The 15,676-nt window shown below is 38.8% G+C and overlaps 1 protein-coding gene across 1 annotated transcript in view; it reads left to right on the top strand.

The window, feature by feature from the left end:
• Positions 1–11,400, top strand: part of GPATCH1 (G-patch domain containing 1) — a 30,728-nt gene extending 19,328 nt beyond the window's left edge. Inside the window, exons 12-20 of the mRNA XM_065416392.1 lie at positions 14–192; positions 466–593; positions 1,002–1,138; positions 1,488–1,657; positions 3,901–4,114; positions 5,645–5,752; positions 7,990–8,114; positions 8,664–8,815; positions 10,330–11,400. Of these exons, the coding sequence (XP_065272464.1) occupies positions 14–192; positions 466–593; positions 1,002–1,138; positions 1,488–1,657; positions 3,901–4,114; positions 5,645–5,752; positions 7,990–8,114; positions 8,664–8,815; positions 10,330–10,360 (1,244 nt within the window). The 3' untranslated portion in view covers positions 10,361–11,400. The remainder of the gene's footprint in view (positions 1–13; positions 193–465; positions 594–1,001; positions 1,139–1,487; positions 1,658–3,900; positions 4,115–5,644; positions 5,753–7,989; positions 8,115–8,663; positions 8,816–10,329) is intronic.
• The last annotated feature ends 4,276 nt before the right edge of the window (positions 11,401–15,676 follow it).

The raw sequence follows: 15,676 nt of genomic DNA, 5'->3' as shown, positions 1-15,676 counted from the left end.
TAACTTACAATAGATACACCAGAGAGTCATTCAGATCTGGGAATGACAGAATGGGAGCGAGGAAGGGAACGAGAGGAGTTCTTCCATGCAGCAGTGCTCTACAAATCCTCCAACTCAGTCCTGTCATCAAGGTTTACTCGGGCCAAGCATGAAGATGACACCGACAAAGTGGAAGTTCCTCGAGACCAAGAGGTTCATGCTGTTAATAATCCTGTATTGTGATTACCTGTGTTAACACTCAGTAGCACAGTCCAATTTATTTAAAACATCATGGTAGAAGATAAATGTAATAATGTTCTGTTGCCTTAAGAAACCAAAAGGAAATATACAATACTGCTCGCACAGCAGTAGTTAAGTATTTATCCTTTAAGTTCACTGAATGTTGACACCATTACCATAATAACAGGCATTTTAAGAAGGTGATTATATTCTGTAGAGTATATAATCAACATTTGAATTTTACAGATGGATATTGATGACAAAGAATCTGCAGTGAAGATGAAGATGTTTGGCAAGCTCACAAGAGATAAGTTTGAGTGGCACCCTGAGAAGCTACTGTGTAAAAGATTTAATGTTCCTGATCCCTACTCTGAGTAAGATGATTAATCAAATATCTTAATGCTTTCAAAATATTTTTTTTTAATTGTTGTGAAATGTGTGTTTGTGTAATGTTTGGGGAACATGCCAGCTTGACATCTCTGAAGGCTGAAACCCTCTCTTTATCTTCAGAATAGATGCAACCCAGGTAGAACAACAGTCAGGCTTCCTTCTGATAACTTGCCAATTTGCTTTTTACCTAAACTAGGAGGATCACCTCATTAGAGATACTTTGAATGGAAATAGGTGATCCCCCCCCAGAACATAGTGGATGCTCCTTTGTTAGGGTTTGTATTCATGGACTCTGCTTGTTTTGTGGATAATCTGAGACTTCATTTTCCAATGTTGTCCATCCATCCCATCATTAAAAACAACGATTGACAAATAATTTCATTTTCTTCTAGTTCATCGATTGTTGGGTTACCCAAAGTGAAACGTGACAAGTATTCTGTATTCAATTTCTTAACTCTACCGGAGTCTACCACAACAACTATAACTCAAATAACAAATGAAAAAATACAACAGAATATCAATCCTAACAGTAAGTGGGTAGCATTTTATTAGTGTAATTCCATTGATGTACTCGTCATGGAATGTAAAAATACCAAGATGCAATTTCCTTAAAAATAAAAGGAAACTGTTTGAAAACTCAGAGCTACATATATAAGGCCAGAGCAATTGAAATCAGTGGAGTTATACTGATTCATAGCACTGAGAATCTGGCTAATAGAGATCTTCTAGTTTTAAGATTTTTTTATTTTTTAAATATAGGCAGTAATGATAAAGCAAGTATTAGTAAATAATTGACCTGACTATGACATGCTGTAGTATTTAATATAAAGCTAATTAACCATGGTGCTTGGGATCTTGTACCATTTTTTTTTTTTTAGAGCCAAAGAAACCATCAAGATGGGATGTATCTGACAAAGAGAAGAAGAAAAACGATTCTGTTAGTGAGTTCCTAAGTCTTGCTAGATCAAAAGTTGATATTCAGCAGCAACAACCAGAATCAGTAATAGAAGAAGACAGAAGTAGAACAAATGAACCCCTTCCCAATAAGGTATAAGATCTCCAAAGGTTTGACATTTTCAGTAACATTCATGCTATTGCACATTGCTCTTCTCTTGATCTTGTTTTGAAATGCCTTTCCTTGTGCATGGAGAGAGTCAGTAGTAGCAAGTTAGAAAAGACATGTCTGCACAAATTATGCCCTCCACCTGTGGGAAAGAGAGCTTCTTCTCCACAATATGTCTCCTATGGAAGCTCCTCTACTGGGGCTCTGCAAGCACTGGGTTCCTCAAATGGAGAGGCTGCAGACCCAGGACAGATCTAGCTGCTCTGCAGCATCATACATTCACAAATGTACACTAGAGGGAACTTCATGACTTTGGCTCTAACTTACTTAGGTTCCCATACTGTGAGCTTAAGCTTCCATCCCCATGAAAGATGGGCAGTGGCAGGGAGGGTCCTGGTCACCACAGTTCCTGCAGCAGCATGTTGTCAAGAAGATGAGGAAACCAGGAGGCAGTGTGAAGGCACCAGTTGACTATAAGTGGCTCTGCATGGATCTTGGAGTTCTATGGGTTCTTTGGCCTGAATCTCCCTATCATGTGCGGTGGGAGGAAAAACACCAATTTTGCCCTCTGCTCAAACAGAAAATGGGGAAAAAACTCTGCAACAGTAAACGATTAAATTTTTAGTCTTCTGTATGGGGAAACATATATTGATGGGGAATCTGGGATATTGCCATAACAGTATTTAGCATTGAAATGCTATGTATTTTTATTCACATCATTTTGCCCTATAATTTCCTACATAAAGCACATAATTTTAATATCTGTGGTTCTCAGCCTGTGGTCGTGTGTTGCTGGTGGTACATGAAGAGCTGGCTGATCTCAGGGTGTTGGCAGTCTTTGTTGTTTCAATAAGACAGCTAAAAACAGATCTCTCATAAGCAAGTTGGTGTAGTTGCCACAGGAATATGTGATAATGAGTGTGAGGAAAGGTTGTGTACATTTCTAGAAGTTGGAGGGGAAGTGGTCCAAACAATGGGGGAAAAAAAACCCAATCCTTGCTTTCTATGGAGAAATGTATAGTTCAGATGAAGGAAAACACTTGTACTTCTAATTCTTGCTGTTTTACTGAAGAAGCAAAACAGTAATCTGATGTACATGAAACTCTGCAGGCATGTAGATCTTGATATGAAGTAGGAAATGTATTTTGTTTGAGTACTATCTGCTATAGAGAGCAGTGTGATTCTATTACATGTGGGGATGAATTGTGGAGACCTTCTGTAGCTCCAACCATGAGAAATTACAGGGGTTAACAAAAAGAGCACAAATTGGGTAGTTATCATAAATAACAATTACCCCTTTTGCTTGTGCAGTTTTAGCAGATATGCTGGTGGAGGCCATTTGAAAATTTGGCCCCAACAGTGAAATTTGTTAAGGGCTATCAGTTTTTTTAGGTTAGCAGGATAGTTCTTTTGTTAGTTAATGCGAACGTCGGTTGACTCTCACATTTGACATTGATGTTATTGTGAATGGACTTGGGGGCTTGAACAAGGCACATTTAATAAAGAGGTGGAGGGAATTTACTCTTTGGAAAGGGTCTGCAAGCCTCTCTGTGGTCCATGTAAGGACTGTGGGGGGAGCTAGGTTGCAGACAGAATCACCCTACAGTCTTTGTAATCCCTAAGTGTTCTGCACTGTCTAGAATGGTGCGCAAAGGGAAACATGAGATCTGTGCTTACAGGAATTGTATGGTTATAGCTCATACATAGAGGACACAAGGATTGCAAGTATAGTCTGGGATTATGGCTGTAGAGGCTGTGATGCCTTCCAGCAGATGGGAGGTTTAATTGCATCTACTACACCCACTGATTTTCCTGCACAAAGTCCACTTTTCTCTGTTTTGTACAGGGACAGATACATATTATTCCGAGGAAGATAATAGATTTGCTTGTTGTGAATTTAAGCTAAAGAAAAAGTATCTAGAGTCTATTGACTTAAAAATAAAAAGTGTTAATATTTTATATTCTTTCAAGTGAGCTGTTCTGACCTGCATGAAAAAGGCACAGGATGCAGTGTCCTGTATTGGAAAGTGACTTAATTTAGCAGTATCTGAGCTCTACTACTGTGCATCAACAGTTGTCAAGTTTATAGACTTCAGATTTACTGTAAAATTTGCTAATTTTAAAATGAAAATACCATTAAAAGTGTCACAATATTTTATCTTAATGGAGAGACACTTCTTTCCTCTGTCAGTGTTTAATTTTTTTCCCTTATGGGCACTGTTATGCAGGCAGTTAATGAAAGCACAGATCAGAAAAAAGAAGAAGAAAGCAGACCATCTATGGACTTATTTAAAGCCATCTTTGCCAGTTCCTCAGATGAAAAATCATCCTCATCTGAGGAAGATAGTGATGAAGAGACGCATCAGACACCTTCTGCTATGCCAAACTCAGAAAGTACAAAGCCTGCTAATCTACCAGATACCTCCTCAGCTGATGTACAAGGTAATAGTAAACAGTTTGTTCAGTTTCATGAAGTTTTAGCAATTTTATAATAAATTAAAATATTATGAGCCTAGTAGAAAAATGCTTTACACCAGTTTTACACTGGTGTAACTACACTGTTCTCAATGGAGTAACATCAGTGTAAAACTGGAGTAATGGAATACTGAATTAAGTGCTCTCTATTTAAATATTATCTACATAGCCATAGGCCAATGACAGTTTTTACAGATACACTGTCAGATGCAATTGTTTGCTAAACAGAGTGAGGGATGAGGACAAATCCTATATTACTCTGTAAAGAAAGCCCCAAAGTTGGGTGATTTTATACACCTGTAGTAAGGTGTATGATATATGATAAAGTATGTATATTGAATTTGACCAGACTGGAAATAAGTAGAATTTGCATTTATTTGAAAAAGGAATTTCCTTTCTATATTTTGATATTCTCATTTAATATAATTTTTAAATAGTACAGTAATATAGCTGTATCTGATCAGTTTTCATTATCGGTCTACAAAGCAAATAAATTCACGGGACTGGGGGGGAAAAGCAGTCTTGTTCTATTATTTAGCAAGATTTAATAGCAGAGTATTATAGGGAGTTCTCATACTAGAAATTAAAGTAACAATGTACTAGAATACATTTAATAGTTTACTAGGAAATATTAGTAAGCAAAATAACATTTATTTTGACATTTAGGGATGATGTATCTTTAATTTTTAAATTGGCTTTTGTTTGCATACTTACCAACTAGAAAAGAAGGCAATATGCAGTGGATCTGCCAGTAATTAGTGCCAGTTAATCTAATTAGTGCAAATGGCAGATAGAGTAATAAATTCCTAAATAAAAATAAGCTAATACCCCCCCATTCAAATGTAAAGTAGCCTTATTTCATAGTAAAAATACCAATTTATATATACTTTTTAATGTGGAAACTTTTCAAACTGCTAGGTCTAAAATCACCTTTTAGGCTATTATATCTTAAACACTGGAATTTTGCATAATTCTTGAAAAATTTGCAGGGGTGAATCTGTTTTTTGCCCTTAAGTTATAGATTCTTTTGTTAATATTTATACTTGTGTTGCCTGCCATTTTAATTTAAAAATCAGTAGCACTGTGATCAAATATTTGGTGATCCCAGCCAGTGCAACCAATCTTTGAAATGCACAGGAAGGTGCAAAAGGAAAAGGCATCAACTTCTCTTTGTTGATACAGATTTTTAAAAAGTTAAGAAGGTTGTGTACAAAAAAAAAAGCTTAAGAAATCATATATTTATGTAACTGAAGTCCTTTTTAAAGAATTTGTGTAGTTATTGGGGGCTTCCGAGGATCCCTTCAATAAGAAATAAGGGTGAGAATCACCTTCTGCTTCTTTGAAAAACTAGTAAGTGCAAAATCTAAACAAGGGTGCAAAATTCATTAACTTGTCTATTTATTTGGTATTTCATTTTTAATGGAATATTTTCTCAGCTGTCTTGGGTATGGGAAGTACTTTTTCCTTTTAAGTTAACCTATATGTTTGTTTTTCTAGAATGCATGGCTGTTACAAAAGAGCCTGACCGTGTGCCACCTCTTTTGAAGGAGCAGTTGGATAAGGAAGAAGAATTTGGACCGAGGTTGCCTCCAGTTTTCTTTTCTAGTAAGTACTGAAGACTTTAAATTTTGTACACTGAAAATGTATATTTGATGCAGTTATTTTATTTATGCTCCCCATAAACATCTTCAAAGTTACCTCATTATCTACCTTCAAATCCCCTTCTCAAAACTCTCCTTTGTCATGATGCCTACAAAAATCTGGTGTGCTGAGACCACTGCCTATCATGCTAACCAATATTGTCTTATTACTTCCTGGTAGTCCCCGGTCTCTCTGCCTTCATCTGTTGTCTCTTGTCTTTTATAGTTAGAGCCCTGCAAATCTGTGGATATCTGCTTTATATCCGTGGATATCGGATGCCGATATCTGCGGACCATTTTTGCAGATCGCGGATCAGATGCAGACATAGGTGCTGTCACACCCCCTGGCTTGAAGTGGTTTCCATTATATACAGGGTTTACAGTTTGGATCAATGTCTCTCAGTACCCGCCACTATAAAAATTGTTCCAGCACTCATGGATGTGGCTACAAATTTTGTATCCACGCAGGGCTCTAAATATAGGATCTCAAAGGTGGGGAAGCAGCTGTCTGCAGCTCATAGCCTACGAAGCTGCTTCTCCACCTTCCAGAGCCTATACCCCCCCCCCCCACACACACACACACCCCATTTACTGACCTGACATAGCAATATGAAGTTGGGAGAGGTTTCCTAAATAGCTTGGATGCTTAAACCGTAGCGATAGGAACATGGTGAATTTTGCTGCCTGTCTTGATCTAACACCTCCTTTTTCTCTGTATACGTGGGGGAAAGGGATATAGGCTGCTTCCCCACCTTCCAGATCCTATATTCCCTCTCCTCAGTATACAGAGAAAGGGGAGGTGATAGATCAGAAGCAGCTGTCTGCAGCTCATAGCCAATGAGGATCTGGAAGGCGGGGAAGCAGCCTCAGAGGCTATGAGCTGCAGACAGATGCTTCCCCACCTTTGAGACCCGATATACCAGGGGTCGGCAACCTTCGGCCCATCAGGGTAATCAGCTGGCGGGATGCGAGACATTTAGTTTACATTGACCGTCGGCGGGTACGGCCCCCCACAGCTCCCAGTGGCTGTGGTTCGCCGTTCCCAGCCAACGGGAGCTGCGGGAAACGGCAGCCAGCATGTCCCTGCACAAGGCTCTACTTATATTTAGATTGTAAGCCCCTCAGGGCAGGGACCATCTTTTTGTTCTGTGTTTGTACAGTGCCTAGCACAATGAGGTCCTGGTCTTAGGACTAGGGTTTCTAGGTGCTACAGTAATGTAGATGAGGATAATTTCATTTTTTTTTATACTGTTTGTATTTCAGAGGGCAATTTATTGACTGGTATTTGATCTACAATTAGGTACTATACAGAGATAGATATACAAGTGAATGTTACACCGTTTTAAAGCCTAGAGTTGTTAAGCAGCTGTCCCCATGCAAGTAGAAGGTATTTTTGGGTCAATAAGTGTGTGTGTGTGTGTGTGTGTATATATATATACACACACACATACGTACATTTAATGTGGCTGTAAGTTTGTGTTCAAGTCACTAAAATTCAGAACTCATGTGTAGTTACTGTCTTTTCTCTACCCAGAATCAGACCTTACAGATCTTTGAGTAAGAGAACGTATGCTGCTGCTATTACCTGTTAAATGTTGAACAGACAGGGTTTTTGTTGTTGTTTTTAATCCCGTTTAATTAACGACGTTCAACAGATTTAGTGTGAATAACAAGGCGTTGTTACTTCATCTGTGGAAATTTTGCGCACAGATTAAAGATATTCTATGTGTTCTTAAGTCATATAATTTCAATTCAGATCCAGGTCCCTTTCTTGGAAACTATCAGAGCACTGGGGTCCTTCATTCTTCCCTCCAGCCCCACATACACCTGTGTACATTAAAGTGATATTGTCAAAAACTTTGATCCTACATTGGGATCCACTAGCACAGACTTTTGTGCCTGTGAAGATTCCCACTGATTTCATTGGGGCTCTACACAGACTCGAGTCAATGCTAACAGATCCTGATGCAAAATTGGGTCCAAGGTTCGCATGATGGTTTTTTTTTTTATATCTGAGTACAAAGGTGTGTCTATAGAGTAGAGAAGTTAAAATGAATTGGAATTGGGAGTCCCAAATCCGTTCTGTAGCTTTGGAAATCTCAGCCCAAATATTAGGGAATTTAAATTTTTGTGTAGTTTAATATTGTGTTTGTCTTTTATATGGTAATGCTTTTATTTCTCTATATTTGATTTTTGCTTTAGAGACTACTCAGAAACATGAGCCAGTACCACTAGCGAGTTCTCTTGAAGCCAATCAGAAAGAGAAACCTAAAAAGAACAAAGAAAAACACAAGGCTAAGAGAGAGCACAAACACAAAAAGGAAAAGGTGACCAACTTAAATAAATTGGTTCTTTCTTTCTTTCTTTGGACTGATTTCCTCAGCCAAGTGAAAACTACCATGATATATGCTAGATTATGGAAAACAGAAATAGAGTTGGGCTGCGTGGACACCCTCCCTTAGACTCCCTTAGCACTTCTAGCTTAGAACAGAAGGTACATTGGCTGAATAGGGTGCTGCTTGTTCTTTATGTGCTTAGGGACCATACGCATAGTTTGCTTAGATACTGCATAATGCTGTAGAAAACCTTGATACAATATAATAATAAAGTTTCTAAATATATGTTAATTTAATTTATTTGGTCCTTGCCTCCTAAAGACCTTGGCTTGTATTATTTAAAGTTTACACAACTGAAGATGTGCAAGTACTGTTGTTACTGCTCTGCTCCAGTTAACTTTGGAATTTACACTGAAATATGTTTCCTGTAATCCCAGTTGCTCTTTTTTGGTGACCTTCTGTTTTAATTTGACCAACTCTCTTTGTAAAATTTTAAAAAAATACACAAATAGCAAACTCAACTATTTCTTTTTTTAACAGAAAAAGAAACATAAGAAGCACAGGCACAAAGGCAAACACAAGAATAAAAAATCGGAGAAAAACAGTAGCTCAGAGACTGCTGATAGCAGTGACAGCCTTAGTGACATAGAGGAGGAGATCACAGATTTGTCATCCCAGGAACTTCTAAGAAGGTAAACAGATAATTTACTGAAATCTTTGTAAATCTGGCAGCAATAATGAGCCAGATTCTTGCTAGTGTAACTTGGTGTAGTTCTGCTGAAGTCAGGGGAACTACGCCAATTTAAACCAGCTGTGGATCTGGTACAATATGTTTGTGCCTAGAATACAGCTTATTTTGCTAATCAAGTCAGAAAAGATAATTTATCCTAGGCTTTTGGATCTAGATGTGCCAGATAAGAACTAGTTTTAAGATAAAGTGCTCCAGGGAAAAGAGCGTTGAGCAGCTAACTCTGCAAGCACTAGATAATGAAAGTTAATTTGGGTGAGATCTTGGTGTCATTGTAAATTACTATAAATGGGAATAAATACTGAGTAGGTAAGAGAAATACAAATGGTGAGAAGTGTTGCTACTACATTTGTTCAGAAGACATAGTTAAGGTTAACAACATTTACCCCTCCCCTGATAACTATGGGGTATTGCCTGATAGATTTTTAGTATCAAAAATAAATGCTGTAATCTGGCTAAAATTCTTCATAGCTGAATGACCCAGCTCCAGCAGACCCAGGTTGTTGGGCTTATTTTGGTTCAGTCAGGGCTTGTCAATATCACACTGTTCACTGCTTGCTGGTTCTGTTCTTGTGAGATGGCAAGTTATTGACGTTTAAGAGCATTCTGTGCTTGAATACAAGGTTACTGTAAGTCAGTACCCTGCTGGCTCACAAATATGGAGCAGGCAGGCAGAACTGAGTAGACAATGAGAAACTGTTTGAATCAAGTGTGCATTTGTTCAGCAAGCTGAAGTGAAGGTGGTAGGTCTAATTTTAGACAGTGTGCTCTTAAATATTTTATAAACCATAGACTTGAACAAACCAGTATTAAGCCCATGAACAGTAGAAGAGAACACTGTGACTTCATTCTGCTTTCAAAGTATGTTCCATACACTTCTAAAAAAACCAACCAAATTAAACATAAGTAACTTCAGCTCCAAGCATGCTCTGGGTGGAGGAATCACTGCATCACACTCCAGTTAACCCCTCTGGCTGATTGAAGGAGTGGCCTCAACATGTTCTGCAGAGTAACCACATTGTGGTATAGGACCTTAGTGGGACAAGGGAATACAAATAGGAAAACTAGGCATTCCAAAGGACTATTCCCATCCCTCTTTTGTTCATTAAAAAACAAGCAAACAACAACCTGATGAGCGCAATTTAAAAATGTATTTCTAAAAATTAAGCTTTGTTTCTGTATAACTTTTTTTTTTTTTTTTTTTTTTTTTTTTAGGGTACTTTTTAAGGGGCTTCCAAACAGATAGCTCAAAATTTGCAGCCAGACCTGTCTTGTTTGTGAAAACTGACATGTTGGAGGCTCTTAGAAGATTTGCCAATTTTGTTTTATTAAAAGGGCAAAAACTCATTATGGTTAAATTCAGATTGAGGGTTTGAGAAACCTTTTCATTCTTGTTAAAGTGATTAAATGTTCCTGGTGTTGTTGTGTATAACTATTAAATATGGACTTTTTTTCCAGACTGAAACATCTTCCTGCAATGAAGCAGTAACTTGCTTTCTTCAATACTGTATGACTTTTGGTCTGAAACTTTGATCTCCTCCATGATGGAAGATCAGTAATGTATAGATTGCACTGTAAATGTTGTATTTATGCTGAATATATGTTTGAAATCATAAATTTATAATTTTTTTCTGTGATATTTTACCACTTTAAACTATATGAATTGTGGAATGTTGGAAAGATCTTTCTTTCTTTCTTTTTTTTTTTTTTTACTGCTAGCATGCATTATCAAAAGTAATCGTTCAGGCTCTACATTTAATTAATGTGAGGGCTATTGGTAGCAAGCGCGCGTGTGTCTGAGAGTAGGACTTCTCCTTTACATCCCAGTGTTCTACTAAAAAGGTAGGCTCAAAATGGTGAATTCTTGGTTGTTTTGAGGAACCTATTATAGTTTGGTTTGAGCTACCTTTAATTTAAATGAGACTAGATATTTTAAGAAACTGTATATTACAAATGGTATTTCTGGTGTGTTAAATCATTGTGTGAAAGTTCTTAAAATATTATAAACAAGAATGTAAGTCAATGCTGAAAGAAGTGAAGCTCGGAAGTTAAAAAGGCATAATTTACATGAAAACAAGTCATTCTGTCTCTCTCTTATGTAGATATTCAGAATGCAGAATTTCTCTGTATTTCTAAATGTGTTAATCTGCTTTTCAGACTTTTTCTGTCTTAGAATTTTGTATATTCTCCATCACCATAGTATGGCTTTTTCAATAAATTAACAAATGGTATGATGCATGTTAAAATAGCATTACAGTACTGGATTATCTTGAACACTACCTACATAAAAAATGTCATCATCAGTATCGGCATTATTCTACATTCATGTTTATATTTAACACAAATGTTATGTTGAAAAACCCAAAGATTCTTCAAAAATTTCTTGCTTGCTCTGAGTACAAACCTGTGCTGTATTGTACACTTAAAAAGAGGTTGAAATTTCATTAAAAAGTCCAAATAAGTCTGTAAAGTCCTATTACAATTACAGGGTTGTTCATGATGTGAACTATAAAATAATACTGAACCACATGACTGTCTGACCTCCTTTAATGGAACAAGTTGTTAAAACCAGTTCATCATGATTTATTATGAGACTAAAAGAATGTTCTCCATTTGCAGTTGCTAACAAAAAAAATCAAACGAGCTCAAGGTTGTAGATGATGTTGTATTGGGCTAGCTAAAAATAAAGTAAATTTTCAGCATTCACAGTCTTTTTAATAGGTCATTGGAGTTAGAGCAAGGTGGCATAGTGTTGATTTAGGTTTTGTAATTTAAATTTAGCAATTAAGAGGGAACTTTATAAAGAGAGGGGAAAAGTTAGTAACAAATGTGGATTTGGAATGCTGTCTGGATTACAAGAATGGGTAAATGAAGCAGCAGAATAAAAAAAATTAACTAAAAAGCAACAAGAAATTCTTACTTATAGTAAACAGATATTTTTGGTAGACTACTAGTAGTACAGTATTGTTATAAAAATCAGTGTCTCAAGATCTGCTTCTCTCAGAGGGGGAAAAAATGGCTCCTATAAAATCAGACACCAATTCTCAATCCTTTCCATTTAGAATTACTTCTCACTTATTATTTTAAAAAATTAAAAATGCCATGAAGATAAAAAGTAATTGTTTCTGTCTTTTTAATCCACTAGTGTGACACACAACTTCTTGGATTAGTATAATTTGACAGGATTAGAGAAAAATATTAACTTTTTCAATTTGTTTACCTGTACATTTGACAGCACTTTGTATAGTCATTTTCTCTGTATAGTCCGTTCCTAGTTTTGTTCATGTGGGTCTCTTCATATAGCAATAGAGGAGAAGAATATTTTAAAAGATAGGAAAATCTGATTGCCATCCTAGAAAATTGGCAGGAAGATTTAAGAGCAGGTGTGGTATTTGAACTTTTTAAATGTCTTTCAAAATTAATGAGTTTTCAAATTAACAGTGCCCCTTTAATTTCTTAAATCATTATATATCCAACTCGTTTGTGTAGAAGTACATCTTTGTAAATTTAAAGAAGCTATTTTCAACAGTGCATTAATAGAACAGGGATTTCAATCTTTCTTTTCCCTTGACCCCCAAACCAGCTCATTTCTTGTCCTGACTCCAACCCTGTAACCTTTTGTGGTCACACATTTCTAATTGGTATATTGTAAAAATTTAACAGCAAATAAATGCTTCTGAATAAGGAGTAATGAGTATGCCCAATGATGAAAAGAGTTGCAAGATAAGAAGTGAAGGGAGCCTTGATGCATTTTCTTGTACCTCTTTCCTTATGTCTGCAGAAACTTCATTTGAAGAAGGCAAAGTAGCTGGCAGGGAGCTGTGAGCAGTGGGTCCTGGCAGCCAGCTCCACTCTAAATAGCACTTTTCCAAAGTTGAGAGCATAGTGCAGGTGAGAATATAAAAGGTGCAGTGGAGGCAGGGCAGAACAGCAATAGAAAGGGATGGAGTGAGCTTCCCTAGTCCTAGAGGAAGCGAATTACCAAGTAGGCTGAAGCCCTTTTAGATGGGGAAGATCTTGGGCAATATCCAGGTGCAGCTTGCATTGAGGTTGTGACCCTGTTATTGAGAAATTAGAATAGATGATGGTGTGATGAAAGGACGTTATTGGACTGAATTTGGGATGTTACATGCCCTACCCAAGAGGTGAAGACAAGTGAATTATGCAGCTGTCCTAAATTTATGCCAACAAAGCCTTTAGGCCCCATGCTCCATGTAATCAGGTTTTTTGTGTATCTTCATCTAAATACTCCCCTCTTTAAAATATATATATTTATTTAGAAGTTATATACAAGGATAGCACCTTTTAGTGCTTGTGGCTATAAAGCCTGATGCTTGTAGTTACCATGTGTCCAACAGTACAGCTCTTGAATATGTGAGTGTCTCAAGCCCAGGGCTCCAGGCACCAAGCACCCTGGTAGGGATGTGGGAACCCTTTGCCCTGTAAGGTTTGACTTAAAAGCTAGAGCCCAGATGGTGAGCTCCTGGCCGTTTGGAGCAGGGCCGGCTTTAGCAAGTGCGGGGCCCGATTCCTGGGGCGGCACTTCGGATTGCCAGCTGGGGGTAGCGGGGCCGTGGGGCTGCCGCGCTCCGGCCAGCGGTCCAGCCGGGAGAGCGGGGCTGCTGCGCTCCGGCTGGGGTCGCGGGGCTGCCGCGGTCCGGCCAGAGCTCCAGCCGGGGCCGTGGGGCTTGCTGCGCTCCAGCCAGAGCTCCAGCCAGGAGAGCGAAGCCACGGGGCTTGCCGCACTCCGGCCGGGGTCACGGGGCCATGGGGCTGCCGCGCTCCGGCCGGAGCTCCAGCCGGGAGAGCGGGGCCGCGGGGCTGGCCGCGCTCCGGCCGGCGCTCTGGCCAGGGGAGCAGGGCCCCCGAAGACGACCGCCGCCGGGGTGAGTGCGCGGGGCCCGATTCCAGGGAATCGGCCTAAAGCCGGCCCTGCGTGGGAGAGTCGAAGCCGGTGGCCTGCGGGCTGGGGGCCAGCAGCCGCTGCTGAGGTTCAGATGCCGGGCGGGGAGAGAAGCGGCCCATGGTGTCCTGGCGGTGGGTTAATTGCTCCAGTGTTGGGGAGGCGCCGGAATCCCCGCGAGGCGTGGGCACGCGGCTGGTGGTGCGTGCGGTACCCGCTGCAGGTGTGACAACACGTATAGCAACCCTCCCATTTTGCAACTAGGTGCAGTTTCCGTCACGCAACGTGACCATCTGGACTACTGCTCAGGACTTGCTACCGCCTGGTCCATGAGGTTGCGAATGAGGAGGGATGGGGTATGTGGTCAAAAACACTCACAATCTGCTTCCTCCTGGCTAATGTGACAAATTGATCTATTGGATGATTGAGGCGCGCTGTTTCACTTTTTTGTGTGTGAATATGTGAAAAGGGAGGTAAGGTTTGGGGGTACGGAGCCTGCCCCTGAGCCCAAGGTGATACCAGACTGGCCCCTTTGATCGGTCTGCTTCCTCCTTGCTAATGTGCCAGATTGATCTATTGGATGATTGAGGCGTGCTGTTTCACTTTTTTGTGTGTGAATATGTGAAAAGGGAGGTAAGGTTTGGGAGTACGGAGCCTGCCACTGAGCCCAAGGTGATACCACTTTCATTCTTTTAATTTACTTTTATAATTTGCATTATACACGTGGACACAAATACAGAGAATAATTTTTTCAAATAAAAAACATTTATTATTATAATCTGGTATATACATTACAAATGTCTTTTGGTTGCATTATGTTTTGAACAAGAGGCATTTAAACATTTTTTTTTTTTTTTTTTTTTTTTTTGTAAAGGAGTGAACTATGCACATTTTTTGCAGTTGTACTCTTCTCATCTGTCAGGTTTTCTTGATTGGTTCCTTCTGTAATGCGGGGCATATGTGCCCATCTCTTGCAAGAATCACACTGGACCTTTGATAAGTAACAATTAAGAAATGAAATCACAGAAGTTATAATGTTACACATACTTTGCATTCACTCATGCTATTCCTTCCACATGTCAGCATTACCCAACATATGTATGCCTATCAGCATGAAGAAAATGTTTACTGATGTGGAATTTTTACAAGAATCATGATCCTTAGGCAGTTTATGGCATTTATTTCTCATACAATTCTATGTTTCTTACCATCGTGCTATCCTCACTTTCCTTTTTACAGTTGACAAGGTTGCAGTATATGCAGTCCTCCATGCTTTCTTAAAAATAAATATAGCGTTATGAAATGATGAATACGTTACGACCAACACCGAAAATGCAAATCTTGATTTATTAATTAATGTCAATATTTTAATCCAGTCAATGGTTTGAACATATCTTTTTCTTTTTTGTGAATCATATTTTCTCAAATTTTTACTTTACTGCACCTGTATCTAAAAATGCCAATTTCATTTAACTGGTCGATCAATAGCAATCATTCACCCCCATTCAAATGTTTGTGTACTTAAAGATATTATTGATTCATAGTCACCATTACAGAACCAAACCTGTGAGATATCCCACTTTAGGGGTATTAAGATAACTGTCTGCTATGTGACATAATTCCACTCTTCATGTTATCTTCACATGTGCCTAATGAGTCCACAGTACATGGTAGAAAGTAATTACCTGACTCCTTCATTAGAAGAATTGCTATATGTCTTCTAAATGCAGTATTAGCCTCTTGTGTTGTTTCTACCATAATGATGTCTTTGTGCTGCAAATATGTTTCTGCAAACTAACAACACTGATATTTAGAATAAACATCATAATTACCAGAGGTGAAAGTGGGCCGGTTCAGCATACTGGTAAGAACCGGCCACCGGTACCGGCCCGTACACAGCTG

Source organism: Emys orbicularis, chromosome 14 (assembly GCF_028017835.1).
Source record: "Emys orbicularis isolate rEmyOrb1 chromosome 14, rEmyOrb1.hap1, whole genome shotgun sequence".
NCBI classification, from domain to species: Eukaryota; Metazoa; Chordata; order Testudines; family Emydidae; genus Emys; species Emys orbicularis.
Note: the sequence above shows the minus strand (reverse complement) of the source record. Positions and strands in the feature narration are given on the sequence as shown.